This window comes from Diceros bicornis, chromosome 3, assembly GCF_020826845.1.
Source record: "Diceros bicornis minor isolate mBicDic1 chromosome 3, mDicBic1.mat.cur, whole genome shotgun sequence".
Lineage (NCBI taxonomy): Eukaryota > Metazoa > Chordata > Mammalia > Perissodactyla > Rhinocerotidae > Diceros > Diceros bicornis.
The window spans coordinates 96799608-96811806 of NC_080742.1; the positions used below are offsets into that span (position 1 = coordinate 96799608).

Genomic DNA, 12199 nt, shown 5'->3' on the forward strand with positions numbered 1-12199 from the left:
TTATCGAGTGAGTAGAGGTAGCAGCTAACATACAGCCCGGCAGGTGATTTGGAGATCAGAATGGGGCCAGACAGCCTCATACTGACAGGTGGCATCAGCAGTCTTGGGACCATCTCTCCTCCACCTCTGAAGCCGAAGCTCTTGGTGGTGGGGGCAGGACCTCTGGCACACGTGGCCGGCATTTCAGCCAAGCTTACCGTGTGGGTAGGGAGGGAAGTGGAAGAGGACAGAGCTGCCTGGGGTCAACCTGGCAGATGTCCTCAGGTCTGCAGTGAGAGTTGGGGTCTTTGCTCAGAGATGACGGAGTTTAGAGAAGCTGGAGGCCAGGCAGACTCTGCCACGTGTCTAGGAGTCCTGAAGGAGGAGCTAGAGCCTGAGAATCTGAGTTTGAGGCGAGGCAACTTTTGCTTGCCCAATTCTTACCTTTCCAGATGGTGCTGTGGGTTCACGTCAAAGATGCTAAGCTCCTTCCCGCCCCCGGCTCTGTCTGCCTCCCTAGGCCTGTCCAGCTCCTAAGCCACATTGCTCTTCGGGGGGCTGCCCCTCCCACAACCTAGACCCCTCACCCCAGATCTACCTTGACTTCTGGACCCTTCCTACCAACACCTCAGTATGCCTAATGTTGTCCTAGATAATTGTATCTCATTTTCCTTGGGCCCAGAAACAGCTGTTTAAGACATTGTCCTGTCCTCCCAGGTGCTGCCACTGTGTCCGTGCCCCAGGAGTTAGCTCTTAGCAGCACAGGTATGCTGCCTTCCCCAGAGTGCACGTGGAGACACAGGGGTGTTTCTGCTTATCACAATGATAGGAGGCTGCTGTGGACATTCAGTGGACAGGAGGCTGGGGTACAAAGTCCCTGGAGTGGATGGGACAGACCCTGAAGAATTGCCCCACTGACAATGCTGATAGGGCCCACATTGAGAAGCTCTGGGATAAGGGAAGGTAGGCCTCCTGAGTGTGCTCCTTGTTTGAGGCGAGGGCTGTGAGCACTCGGCACCCTACCCTGTGGCAGTGTTTGGCCACTGCTAACCAGTCTGGAGGCACTGGGAGAGGCAAAGGGAGGGCACTGACAAATGGTGATTGAGCGTGCCAGGTGCAGCAGATCTACTCTGTCAGGCCCCAGTTTCACAACTCTGTGAAGTTGAGATTATCATCCCCATTTTATGGATGAGGAAACAAAGGCTCAGAGAGGTTAAAGAACTAGTTTGTACAATCCCACAGTAAGTGGTAGGGCTGGGGTTTGAACCTAAGTGTGCCTGACTTGAAAACCTATATTCTCTCTTCCAAGCCACCCTGAGCTCAGAAAGAGGCCCTTGAATTGTGCAGGGGGAGAGCTCTAGTGAACGAAGGGAAGGGAGGACACTAAGGACGAGAAAGACAACCACCCATTACAGTGAGGTGCTGAGAACCTCCTGTGGAGGTGCACAAGGGAAGTGGTCTGGCTCGAAAGGCAAAGATGGTAGGCTCTGTGCAGCCCTCAGTGCAGGATCAGGGCTGCTAGGAAATGGCTGGCATGCAGGGGCAGAGGGCTGGGGACCAGCTGGGGCCCTAAGAGCTCTCTCAGAGCTGCATGCAGACAGCAATGGCAGCCTCTGGTTTGGCTTGGGGTTTCTCATATCATACCAGAGGAGGAGGAAGTGTAAGGGCACTGAAGGGGAACCTTTCCTTGAAGGCAGGTAGCAAGGGAGGGAAACAGTAAGACATTCTGTCCTGTCATGTTCCTGGGTCCTGATAGCCTCCACCTGGGGGGCAGAAGCGGCACGTGGAGAAGGGAGAGGCACCACACTCACCCACATAATTACCAGCACCCACAGACACTCACCGACATCCCCAGAACACATGGACGGGCATTTACCCAAGCCTGCGTCCCCTCTGCCGCACGCTGACACCGACCTCATGCACACTCACACATGTCTCCCGCTCACCGGGCGATGTTAACATCTCATTATCTTTGTTACTGTAATTACATTATCCGCTGCTTTATGCAGAATTATCCTCCGAGGACTAATTGATGGCTCCATGTTTAATTCATTAATCATTAGCATCAAATTCGACAATTACAGTGCACACTGATTGTGGGATTGCAGGCGTAATGAGGGGAGAATTAACAAAGAAAAGGGAAAGCACTTTCCCTCCCTTCAGGGTTTTGGGTTGGGGGGTTTGGGGAGGAAGTTGAGCCTGTGATGTCTTTAAGTGGGGCTAGGGGTGAGAGGGGGATGAGATTTGGAACCCAGGAGGGGATGGAAGCAGGAGAGGGGTGGGGAGAAGCAAGGTATCTGAGAAGTTAGGAGCTGAGTATGCTCCCCTGGAGGGTTTCCTGATGGGGAGGGAGGATATCCCGAGAAAGGCTAAGTTTCCAGTGACCTGTGAGGCCAGAGTGGGAGCACAGCAGGATTCTGAAGAGGAAGCATCAGGATGTCGCCTTGAGGGGACTGGAAACCGGACAGACTGGCCTGCAGTCTCGGCGCCACACGTCTATTAATAAGCACTTACTGTGTGTCTGGTCCTGCCTTGGGTGTTATGATAAATACAAGAGAAACACAAAACTTGCCCTCCTCCTTTCAGTGTCATACTGTCCCCAGAGCATTAGGGATGTCTGGCCTGTTCCTTTACCTTCTAGTGGCTTCAGCTCAGAGCTTCATACCTAGGCTTCCGGAAACTTGACCCATGTGCTTGCAGGGTCTCGTGAGGCCTCGTGGTTGCTGCATGCTCTCTCTGGCTTTGTCCAGCTTCAGGCCCCATCTCTCCCTTCTTACTAACCTTCAGCACCTGGCCAACTCCTGTGCTTTCACTTCAAACACCTTGAGTATGGCCCACCTGTCCTCAGACCTCCCACAGCCATTGCCTTCTGGCTCAGTCCCCACCCTGTTATAGGCGGACTGAGGTGAGAGGGCAGCGTAGGTAGGCTCTCCACATCCTGGCGCAGGCCCTTTAAGTGTTATGGGTTCTGAGGCCCCATGACTGTCCCACGATCTCTCCACAAGTGGCTCAGTGTCTGGGGAGTGAGGCGGGAGAATTCTGAGGGCACACACTGCCCTGCCTCCTCCACCACCGGCCCTGCCTACCCCAGCCTTGGCACTCTTGGAGCCTTCAGTTCCCCTTGGCTCTACTGTTCTTCCCTGATGGGAAATGAAAGATTAATTTTCTCTAGCCCAACAGGATAATTACTAATACTAATTAGACATAATTACTTGAATTTGATACACTTATTTCTCATCAGAATGGCAGCAACGCTGAGGCAAAGCAAATGGCATACGTGGACTAGAATGTAGGGTGCAGGGGCCTGACCAGGAGGGGAAGGGGGCTGGGGATAATAGGCAGACGTCATTACCACTCCCCCGTTCCGGCTCCCGGGTTACAGGGAGAGGGTGGAGGGGTGCACCTTTATGTTCATGAAGATGGGTGTGAAGTCTGGGACCAGCTGCCTCCTAAGGCCCATGTGAGGCCTCCAGTTCTCCAATAAGCTGGCCTGGTACCTGGTGAACCCAAGATCCCCTTATTTTTGGCCAGTACCCTGCTGGAATTTCTCAAGCTTAGTCTGTAGTCTATTTTCAGGAAAGTCTGTGTGTACCCCTTCCCCAGCCTCCCCTCCCAGTCTGACCCTTCCCCCCCCAGGTGCCCCCCACTCGGCCAGCAGCCCAGCCTGGGCTGGCCCGCACCCCGAGGGGCTGCACCAGCGCTCCTGCTCCGTTTCCAGTGCCGACCAGTGGAGTGAGGCCGCTGCCCTGCCCCCAGGTATGCAGGACCGGGTTAAGCAACAGAGGAGGGCAGCTGAGCGAGCAATGTTTCTGTCCTGGGAGGCTGTGATGGGATGGTGCCCAGGCTGAGGGGAAGGGCCCAGCGGAGCCCTCCAGGGCTCATCACAGAGACTGTGTGCCGCAGGGCCAGTGCTGGGATCTGGGAAATGGAGCAGGAGCTCTGTTCCTTCTCTAGCCACCACGTGCGGCTTCCTTCCCCCTTCCCCCTTTGCTTTCCCCAGGCCCTCGCAGATGACTGGCGCTAGAGACCCTCCCTCTGCAGCTTCTCTGCCCGCCCACCGCTGTCCCCAGGCAGAGCTGGTGGCGGCTCCCGCATCCCCATCAGCCCCCTGCGCAGCCAGCTCATCAGCCTCGCCGTGGGGGGGGACAGGGAAGCGGCTGAGTAGGGAGGTCGGAGGCTTGGGGCTTTAAACACATTCCGAAGGTGGCAACTCAGCTTGCCGTGGAGAAGGGGGGGTCCCTGCAGACAGGATCCAGGGAGTGGTCCAGAAAAGTAGTTTTCCTACCCATGCTGCCTCCTTGGATAGGCTGAGGCCCCACCCTGTCTAGGTGGTTGAAAACTCTACCTTCTCTCTCTCATCCCACCCACCTCTTACTTTTCTTGGCTCTTCTTTATTTTCTTCCTCCTTTGTCCATTTTTGTACCTTTTTCCCCTTATTTCTTCTCCCTGCCTCTTCAGTGAGTGTGCGCACACACACACACAGACACACTGCCCACCCACCCCCTATTCTCTCTCTTTCTCTCCTTACTCTCACCCATATTCTAACCCTTTCACCACAGATCCTATCAGCAGTTTGGAAGGCTAAAAGGGATATGGGCGCAACTCTGCTCTCCTTTCCTAAGTGAGGCGTAAGAGAGGGAGGAGACTCCCAGGGTACCCACTATCTTCTGGGAAGCCAGGAGGTGGGCTGTGGCAGCCCAGGCAAACCTGCTCCTCCCGCTGTTCCTCTGGCTGGGCAGTACTGCCTGGCCTGATTTGCCTCCCAAAGACCCTTCACAGGCCTCCAGCCTGAGCTCTGACAGCAGGAAGGAACTGAGCGCTCACTCGCAGCACAGGGAATCTGTCCCACCTCGCACCCCAGTCCAAGGCCCCCTGGGAGGAGAGAGTATGGAGGGCTTGAGAAGGGGAACTAAGGGCCCTTCCTGGGGTCACCATCCTGAAGGCCTGTGCTGGCCTTGGTGGGGCCCCTCTGTTGAGTCTGGAAGGAGGAAGGCAGGGAGGGAGGGAGTGTGTCTGCCTCTAATGAAGTTTGACATTTAGTGGTGAGCACCGGGCGGGGTGTGGGAGACGGGAGCTTGATTAGCGCGCTCTAATTGACAGTAATTAGGCAGCTCCCTGATTGTTTCTAATTCTGCTATTAATTGTGAGGAGCGGGGAGTGTGATTGAGGATAAATTTGGTGCGGAGCTGCTGGGGGTTCAGCTCCCTGTGAGCTCCCTGGGCCGCCTTCCACACCTCCAGGCTGCAGAAGCCAACACTTCCTCCCGGCCTTTATCGTGCTCTGCCTGAGTTTCCTACACTCTCCTCTCTCCACCTTCTCCCCTTCCAAGGCTGGGCAGACCCCTCCCTGGGGAGAGAGGGTATGAGACTGGCTCTCCCAGGGTGGCCTAGCTGCAGTTCAGGGTGGAGCTCTTAGCAGCACTAGGCAGGACTGCTCTGCCCACCACCCTCTCCTCTTCCCACACTTCTCCAACTCTCCCCTCACCAGCCAGTGGCCCAGCTGAGGTGCTCAGTTCCAGCCCCAAGCTGGAGCCTCCCCCATCTCCCCACTCCAACCGGAAGAAGCACCGGCGGAAAAAGAGCACCGGGACCCCCCGACCCGACGGCCCCAGCAGTGCTACTGAAGGTTAGGGGGACCCAGAGGGAAACCGGGGCACAGGAGGTGGGCAGTGGGACTTGGGGATAGTACCCTAAAAGTAACACCCTTTCTTGTATATTAGATTAAGCACTTTCTAATAATTTCCAATAAAAGTAGTTCCACAGGTTCTTTTGGTAGTCTCAACCTAGTGTCTTAGAAAAGCTTTTTTCTGCTTAACTTAAGCCCTTTCTATTAAAATGTGAGTTTACTTCTTTTATTCTTATATAAGGTAAAAGACAGCAGGCTACTACTCCAATCACTCTTCCAAGACTCTTGGGCAGGATCTGTGTTTTCTGTGTCTCTTGTATCACCCATGGAGGTTAATGAGTGCTGGGCACATGATAGGTGCTTAATACGTGTGTCTCGATTGGCTGAGTCTCTACTTAGTCGTCTGTAGGCTAAGGAATTCCAGCTCCTCAAACAGTTTTCCATAGGTCCTTTCTCATAATCCTTTATTAATCATAGCACTGCTTCTCTGATTTTTCCCAAAGTATCTTCAAAATGTCCCTCTTCTCATGGGCACAGATGTTAGCCCAGGGCCAATCTTCCTCAGCAAAAAGAGGAGGATTGGCAACGGATGTTATCTCAGGGCTAATCTTCCTCATGTACACACACGCACACAAAATGTTCCTCTTCTCAGTGGTTGGAGTCTCATTGCTCCCAAATAAGTTTACTTTATGTTGATGCAAAGTTGCTCGTTTCTGCTCTGATTGTCAGGGTTAGGGATGTGGGTAGGTGAGCGGAGATCACCTCTATGGGAAAGAGCCACCTTTTCCAGCCAACCTGGGATGTGGTTATGCTTAGCATTCATGGCATGGGGTCCACCTGTACCAGGGAAACTGAGCCCCCACCAATCATCAAGATTATGTAGTTCAAAGGTTGTGTTGAAAGCAAGGTGAGGTGGGATGGTGGAGCCTGGGGAAAGAAAAGGTACCAGTTTTCTTTTTCTAGGAAGGCAGTTCTGTTAAGAGTTGCAGATGCCCTTAGAGCAGGAGGACTTCCAGGGGATGTCAGTGTCATTGAGGTGAGAGGCTCCTTGGGCAGAATGTGTGGCTCAGGCCTTTGCCTCTGGCTCACCCTTGGGCCTCCCCACAGGTACTGGAGCTGTCTCTCCAGCCCCCCCGACACATTCACATTGCTTGTTAGGAATTGTTCACCCATGGTGTCCATTGGGAATGAGATTCATGTGGCTGTCTTCTGGGGTCCTGGGGTCCTGGGGGAGCAGAGCTTGGAATAGCTTCACCACATTGCTTGGGTCACAGTGCAGCCCACAGTGCTTGTCGTTGCAGATGTCCTCAGGTCCCTATCTGCTCACACATCCCAGTTCGTGGAGAAAACCTTTCCTCTTCTCCCCATCTACTTGCCCTGCCTGCCTCTCTGTGCCATGGTAGTGGGGGAGGGGCCGAGCTCCCAGGAGCCCCACGCTGACGCTGTCAGGAATATTGGGTTTAATGAGCTGCAAAATGAGGCGGCTGCAGCTGACATGTACGGATAGTGCCCACACCCGCCTTCCCCCACCCTCTCCCAGCATTGCCTCCTAGCCCCCCATCACGTTCTTCCCCAGATCCTCAGCTCTCCTTTCTATAGGAAGCAGCCGTCTCTGATTCCCAGACCCATTCCTGGCAGGCTAGGGATTCTAAAACCTTGCATCTCATCTTTTTTCACACAGGCTCCACAGGTGGTTAGGAAGGAGGTTTGAGGGCTCCACACTATTGCTAGTTTATTCTCTCCTCCTTGCAAGCTGCCCTGGAGAGCGTGGCCCTTGAGGCTGGGGTGGGGGGAAGAGGAGGAGTGCCAGGAAGGCAGGGGAGCGAATGGAGTTGTGGCAATGGCGTGTCCCTGGATGTACGTGTCAAGGCGCCTGCACTGATGGTGTTAAATGCCCCCGTACCTGACAGAGACGGAGGAGTCGTTTGAGTTTGTGGTGGTGTCCCTCACTGGGCAGACATGGCACTTCGAGGCCTCGACTGCAGAGGAGCGGGAGCTGTGGGTACAGAGCGTGCAGGCCCAGATCCTCGCCAGCCTGCAGGGCTGCCGCAGCGCCAAGGACAAGGTTGGCATGGAGGCCCGAGTGGGGTGGGACCAAAGGTGGCCTTGTGACTAACAGCCACCGCTTGTCCCCTGTCTCACCATGGCAGACTCGACTGGGGAATCAGAATGCAGCTCTGGCTGTACAGGCCGTCCGCACTGTTCGTGGCAACAGCTTCTGTATCGACTGCGACGCCCCCAGTGAGTGCCAGGGCTGGCGGGGCCAGGGTTGGTGGCGGCTTAGAGAAAGCTCTACAAGAGGCTTCCAGTAGGCCAGGAGAGAGGGAGGACTTTTCCGGTGGTCTCACTCAGGTTGCGCGTGGGCTTCATCATGCTTCTTCTCACCACCTAGATCCAGACTGGGCCAGCCTGAACCTGGGCGCCCTGATGTGCATCGAGTGCTCAGGGACCCACCGACATCTGGGGGCTCACCTGTCCCGGGTCCGTTCCCTTGACCTTGATGACTGGCCACCTGAGCTGCTAGCTGTCATGACCGCGATGGGCAATGCCTTGGCCAATAGTGTCTGGGAGGGGGCCCTGGATGGTTATGCAAAGCCAGGGCCTGACGCCTGCAGGTGAGTGGATGGGGCCCTGAAGCTGGCCAGAAAGGGAGGGGACATCAGTGCTCTGGTATGGGGAAGACTGGGAATGGTGCTGAGTGGCTGTGACAGTGATAGAAGGGTTAAAACTGGCTGTTGCTCTGCTTGGCAGTTGGCCCCTTGGGGTGCCCCTCCCCCTGCCTGCCTGTCACTCAGGCACTTCACAACAACAGGCCCTTTCTGAGCGTTATCAGCAGGTCAGGGGGCCAGCAGGAGGCGCATGCGCAGGGCCCTATCGCTCTGTGGTGCAAAAGCCCTAGCTTGAGCTCTGAGATGGGGAGAATGGGTGGTAGATAGGGTAGTGCATGGGCCCCCTGTGCAGGCCCCCACCCCTTTGTTCTAGCATAGCCAGATAAGCTGCCACATGAGCCCTGCCTGGAATCTTCCTGCCCTCTCAGCCCCCCATATCCTTGCTGTCCCCAAGGGGCCTCCCTTCAGTGTTCCTTCCTTTCAGCTTCTTCCATACTCTTGCATTACCCACTGTCCCTCTGTATGCCCTCGATTTCTTAGGCTTGTCTCTTCACTGCTCTGACACATTCTCTCACTATTTCTTCCTTATTCCCCTTGGGGGTGCTCATGTCATTTCCTGACTGCCCTCCCTGGCCCCCTGCCCATTGGCTCGGGTCCTTCCTAAGCTCCTGCCTTGATGAACCTGTGGTTGCAGAGAGGAGAAAGAGCGCTGGATAAGGGCCAAGTATGAACAGAAGCTCTTCCTGGCCCCACTGCCGAGCTCGGACGTGCCTCTGGGGCAGCAGCTGCTCCGGGCCGTGGTGGAGGATGACCTGCGGCTGCTGGTGATGCTTTTGGCACACGGGTCCAAGGAGGAGGTGAATGAGACCTACGGGGACGGGGATGGGCGGACGGCTCTGCATCTCTCCAGTGCCATGGCCAACGTCGTCTTCACACAGCTGCTCATCTGGGTGAGTTGTGGGCTCCCTCCTTGCCTTCCCAGCCTCACTCTTGCAGGCTCCTCTGACCTACCTGACATCCTTTTTACCCGGGCCCTTTTATACTTCTCCTTTTTCTCCCCAAGAACCCATACCCTTCCTGCCATTATCATGCCAGCTGTGCAAATGTGCTTTCTTCTGCAGTATGGGGTGGATGTGAGGAGCCGGGACGCCCGGGGTCTGACTCCACTGGCCTATGCTCGCCGGGCTGGCAGCCAGGAGTGTGCAGACATCTTGATCCAGCATGGCTGCCCTGCGGAGGGCTGTGGCTTAGCACCTACCCCCAACAGAGAGCCTGCCAATGGCACCAACACCTCTGCTGAGCTGCACCGAAGCCCTAGCCTCCTCTAAGGCCCAGGAAGGGGGAAGAGGGGCCAGAAGGACTCCATGGCCTGGGGAACCCTCCTCCGTACAGGCACTAGGGGAAACAAAGACACAGAGACTGAGAAGCAGGGACATACAGAAAGGAAGAAGGAAAGGAAAATAGGAACAGTCAAAAAGGAGAAGAGCCAAATGGGAGAAACAGAGGGATCAGAGGAGACGTCTGGGATTTGAGCCGCAGCAGAGAGGGAGTGGAGGTATTTAGCCCTCTGCCCTATGGTGCCATTGAAAAGGGACAGGACCCTTTGGAGGTACCTGTGAGGAGAGGGGAGCAGGACCTCTCCCTCCTCCAGATTCCTACCTTCTAGTGCCAGCCCCCTGCAAGCGTTCATCCTAAAATGTCTGGATAAGACACAGGTTGGGTGGTGGGGAGTGATCTGTGAGTCCCATGTAAATTTGTACATTGGAATATTTATGTTTGTGTACATATTTGGTGTGCGTGTATGATGAGCCAATAAACGAGACTGTATGTGTGGCCTTGTTTTCCCCGTTTATATCTCTTGTTGTTAGTGCCGTGGAGTTGATTCTGACCCTGTGCACAGCAGAGTGGAACCCTGCCCAGTCTTTTTGCGCCATCCTCTCACCTTCCAGTACTATATTAGACAATGCTCCATTGCTATTCATAGTGTTTTCATGGCCAACTTTTTCCCAAGTGGGTGGCCAGGTCCTTCTTCCTAGTCTGTCTCAGTCTGGAAGCTCTGCTGAAACCTGTCCACCATGGGAGATCCTGCTGGTATTTGAAATCCCAGTGGCATAGCTTTCAGCATCACAGCAACACGCAGCTGCCACAGTGTGACAACCAACAGATGGGTGGTGTGGTTCCATGACCGGAAACAAACCCAGGTCGCAGCAGTGAGAACGCCGAATCCTAACCACTAGACCACCAGGGCTGGCTTACATCTCTGCCCTTCCAAAAATGCCCCTCATCTCTATTTCTTTGTCTCTGTCTTCTTTTTGCTGTCTGTGCTCTAGGATTTTCTCCCCTCTCAGCCTCAGGTCAGGTCGGCTTCCCTCAGCTTCCTACGTGCATTTCTTTCAGCCCTCTCTTGCCAGGGGTGTACCTGAGTTTGCCAGCAGCACCCGCAGTGAACCTTGACGAGGAGATACTTAGTTCTGTGCTTCTTACTGGAAGCTGCTTGCTACCTTTCTCAGTCACACTCTCCCCTGCAACCCTTAGAAAGTTTTTCTAGCTGGTCTCTATTTTCATCAATATTCTATCCGTTAACCTCATGCCACACTTTGCACTGGCCAAAGTTCACCCAAAAAGAGGGCATAAGCGTAGTCCCCCTTTCTGAGAGTCTGGGAACTAGCCCACACAGCCAGATGTACAGGGAAATTCTCAAGTCAATGCACAGGAGAATTCCAAGGATGCCATAGGATAAGTGGCTAGACATTTATTAGGGCAGCACTTCTTTTGGGACTCATGCCTCGGCTTTGCTTTTGAGGAAAGGGGAGAGGGAAGGCTGCTGATGGCAGAACAGTCATCTTGACTCCCACCAACATCTTGCCAAGCTGGGGACAGAATTCAGAGCCCCTGTTTTCCCCTAGTTATTCTAGAAAGAAGACCTGGAGGAAGCCCCTCTGTACTGTTCTTAAAGGATCAGAACTTAGTAAGTTAGAGTCCTGCTCTCTAAGGAGCCTGTTGCTTCCCCATTCCTAGAACCACTTTGCTGGTGGCCCTTGTTTTCTGCAACACTGAGTATACATTGGGTGTGTGGGCTGGCACTCGGTGCATGGACACTTGCCTACATGTAGGTAAATAACCAAGTAATGCTATTGAGAGGAAACCAGATTTTATTTTCTTGGTCCACAGCCCCTTTTGCAATGCTGATAAGAGCCTTAAGCAAAATAAGGGCAGAATAGAGACAAGAGTGTAAGAATGGGTTCCTGGGCTCAGAAAAGACTAGCAATAATCAATCACCTCCAGGTTTCCCAAGGAAAATAAACTGCTTGAGTGGCAGAATACTGCCTAGTAGCGTTTAGGAGGCATCATAGGTAAATCCAGAAAAAAATGGCAAATCAGGGCCTTGGTGTTGGCTGGTTGTCCTCCCCATCCTCCCAACCCTCCTGAGGGCACAGAGCCAGAGCGCCTCTACTCCAGCCCTAGACCTGTCAACATGAATTTCTGACAGCTAGAATGACAACAGCTCCTGTGATCTTCGACTTTTGCCTGGCTTCTCTCCTAAAAAGAATCTAACCCTGTAGGTTCCCTATGTGGGTGAGTCTAAGGTATCAGAGAGACAGCCTCAATCTAGATCAGGAATGGGGCTGGTCTGGACTATATATTTTTTAGCCTAATTCTCAATCCTTGCTGAAATTTAGCCAAAGAATAGAGAAGACCGGCCCTGGATCCATGTGTCCTAGCTGGGGAACTGTGACACTGTTGTTAATGACCAGTCATAGCTCCAGGTTGCTTTCTATTTGGTTGCCAAAACCAACTAGGAGAAACGAACTGACAAGGAAAGACTGTCTCAGTTTCATTGTAAGAAGCATTCAACAGATGTTTGAGTGAATAGACATTGGCTGCTTTGCCATTCCAGCAATGAGGAATAACAGCAATTTTCCCTCTAAGGAAGGCGAGGAAGCTAGCCACCTATTTGACTGAGCTGTACTTTCCTCCCCTCTCTG

At 53.9% G+C, this 12199-nt stretch overlaps 1 protein-coding gene across 6 annotated transcripts in view; it reads left to right on the forward strand.

Annotated features, from left to right (window-relative positions):
• The window catches only part of AGAP3 (ArfGAP with GTPase domain, ankyrin repeat and PH domain 3), a 58132-nt gene extending 48086 nt beyond the window's left edge, over window positions 1-10046 (forward strand). For 3 of the 6 annotated variants that reach the window (XM_058533389.1, XM_058533382.1, XM_058533356.1), the window contains exons 12-18: window positions 3616-3735; window positions 5467-5604; window positions 7515-7669; window positions 7755-7845; window positions 7997-8219; window positions 8908-9163; window positions 9335-10046. In XM_058533389.1, the coding sequence (XP_058389372.1) occupies window positions 3616-3735; window positions 5467-5604; window positions 7515-7669; window positions 7755-7845; window positions 7997-8219; window positions 8908-9163; window positions 9335-9541 (1190 nt within the window). In that variant the 3' untranslated portion in view covers window positions 9542-10046. The remainder of the gene's footprint in view (window positions 1-3615; window positions 3736-5466; window positions 5605-7514; window positions 7670-7754; window positions 7846-7996; window positions 8220-8907; window positions 9164-9334) is intronic. The other 3 variants (XM_058533396.1, XM_058533372.1, XM_058533365.1) reach the window with 2 other exon arrangements.
• The last annotated feature ends 2153 nt before the right edge of the window (window positions 10047-12199 follow it).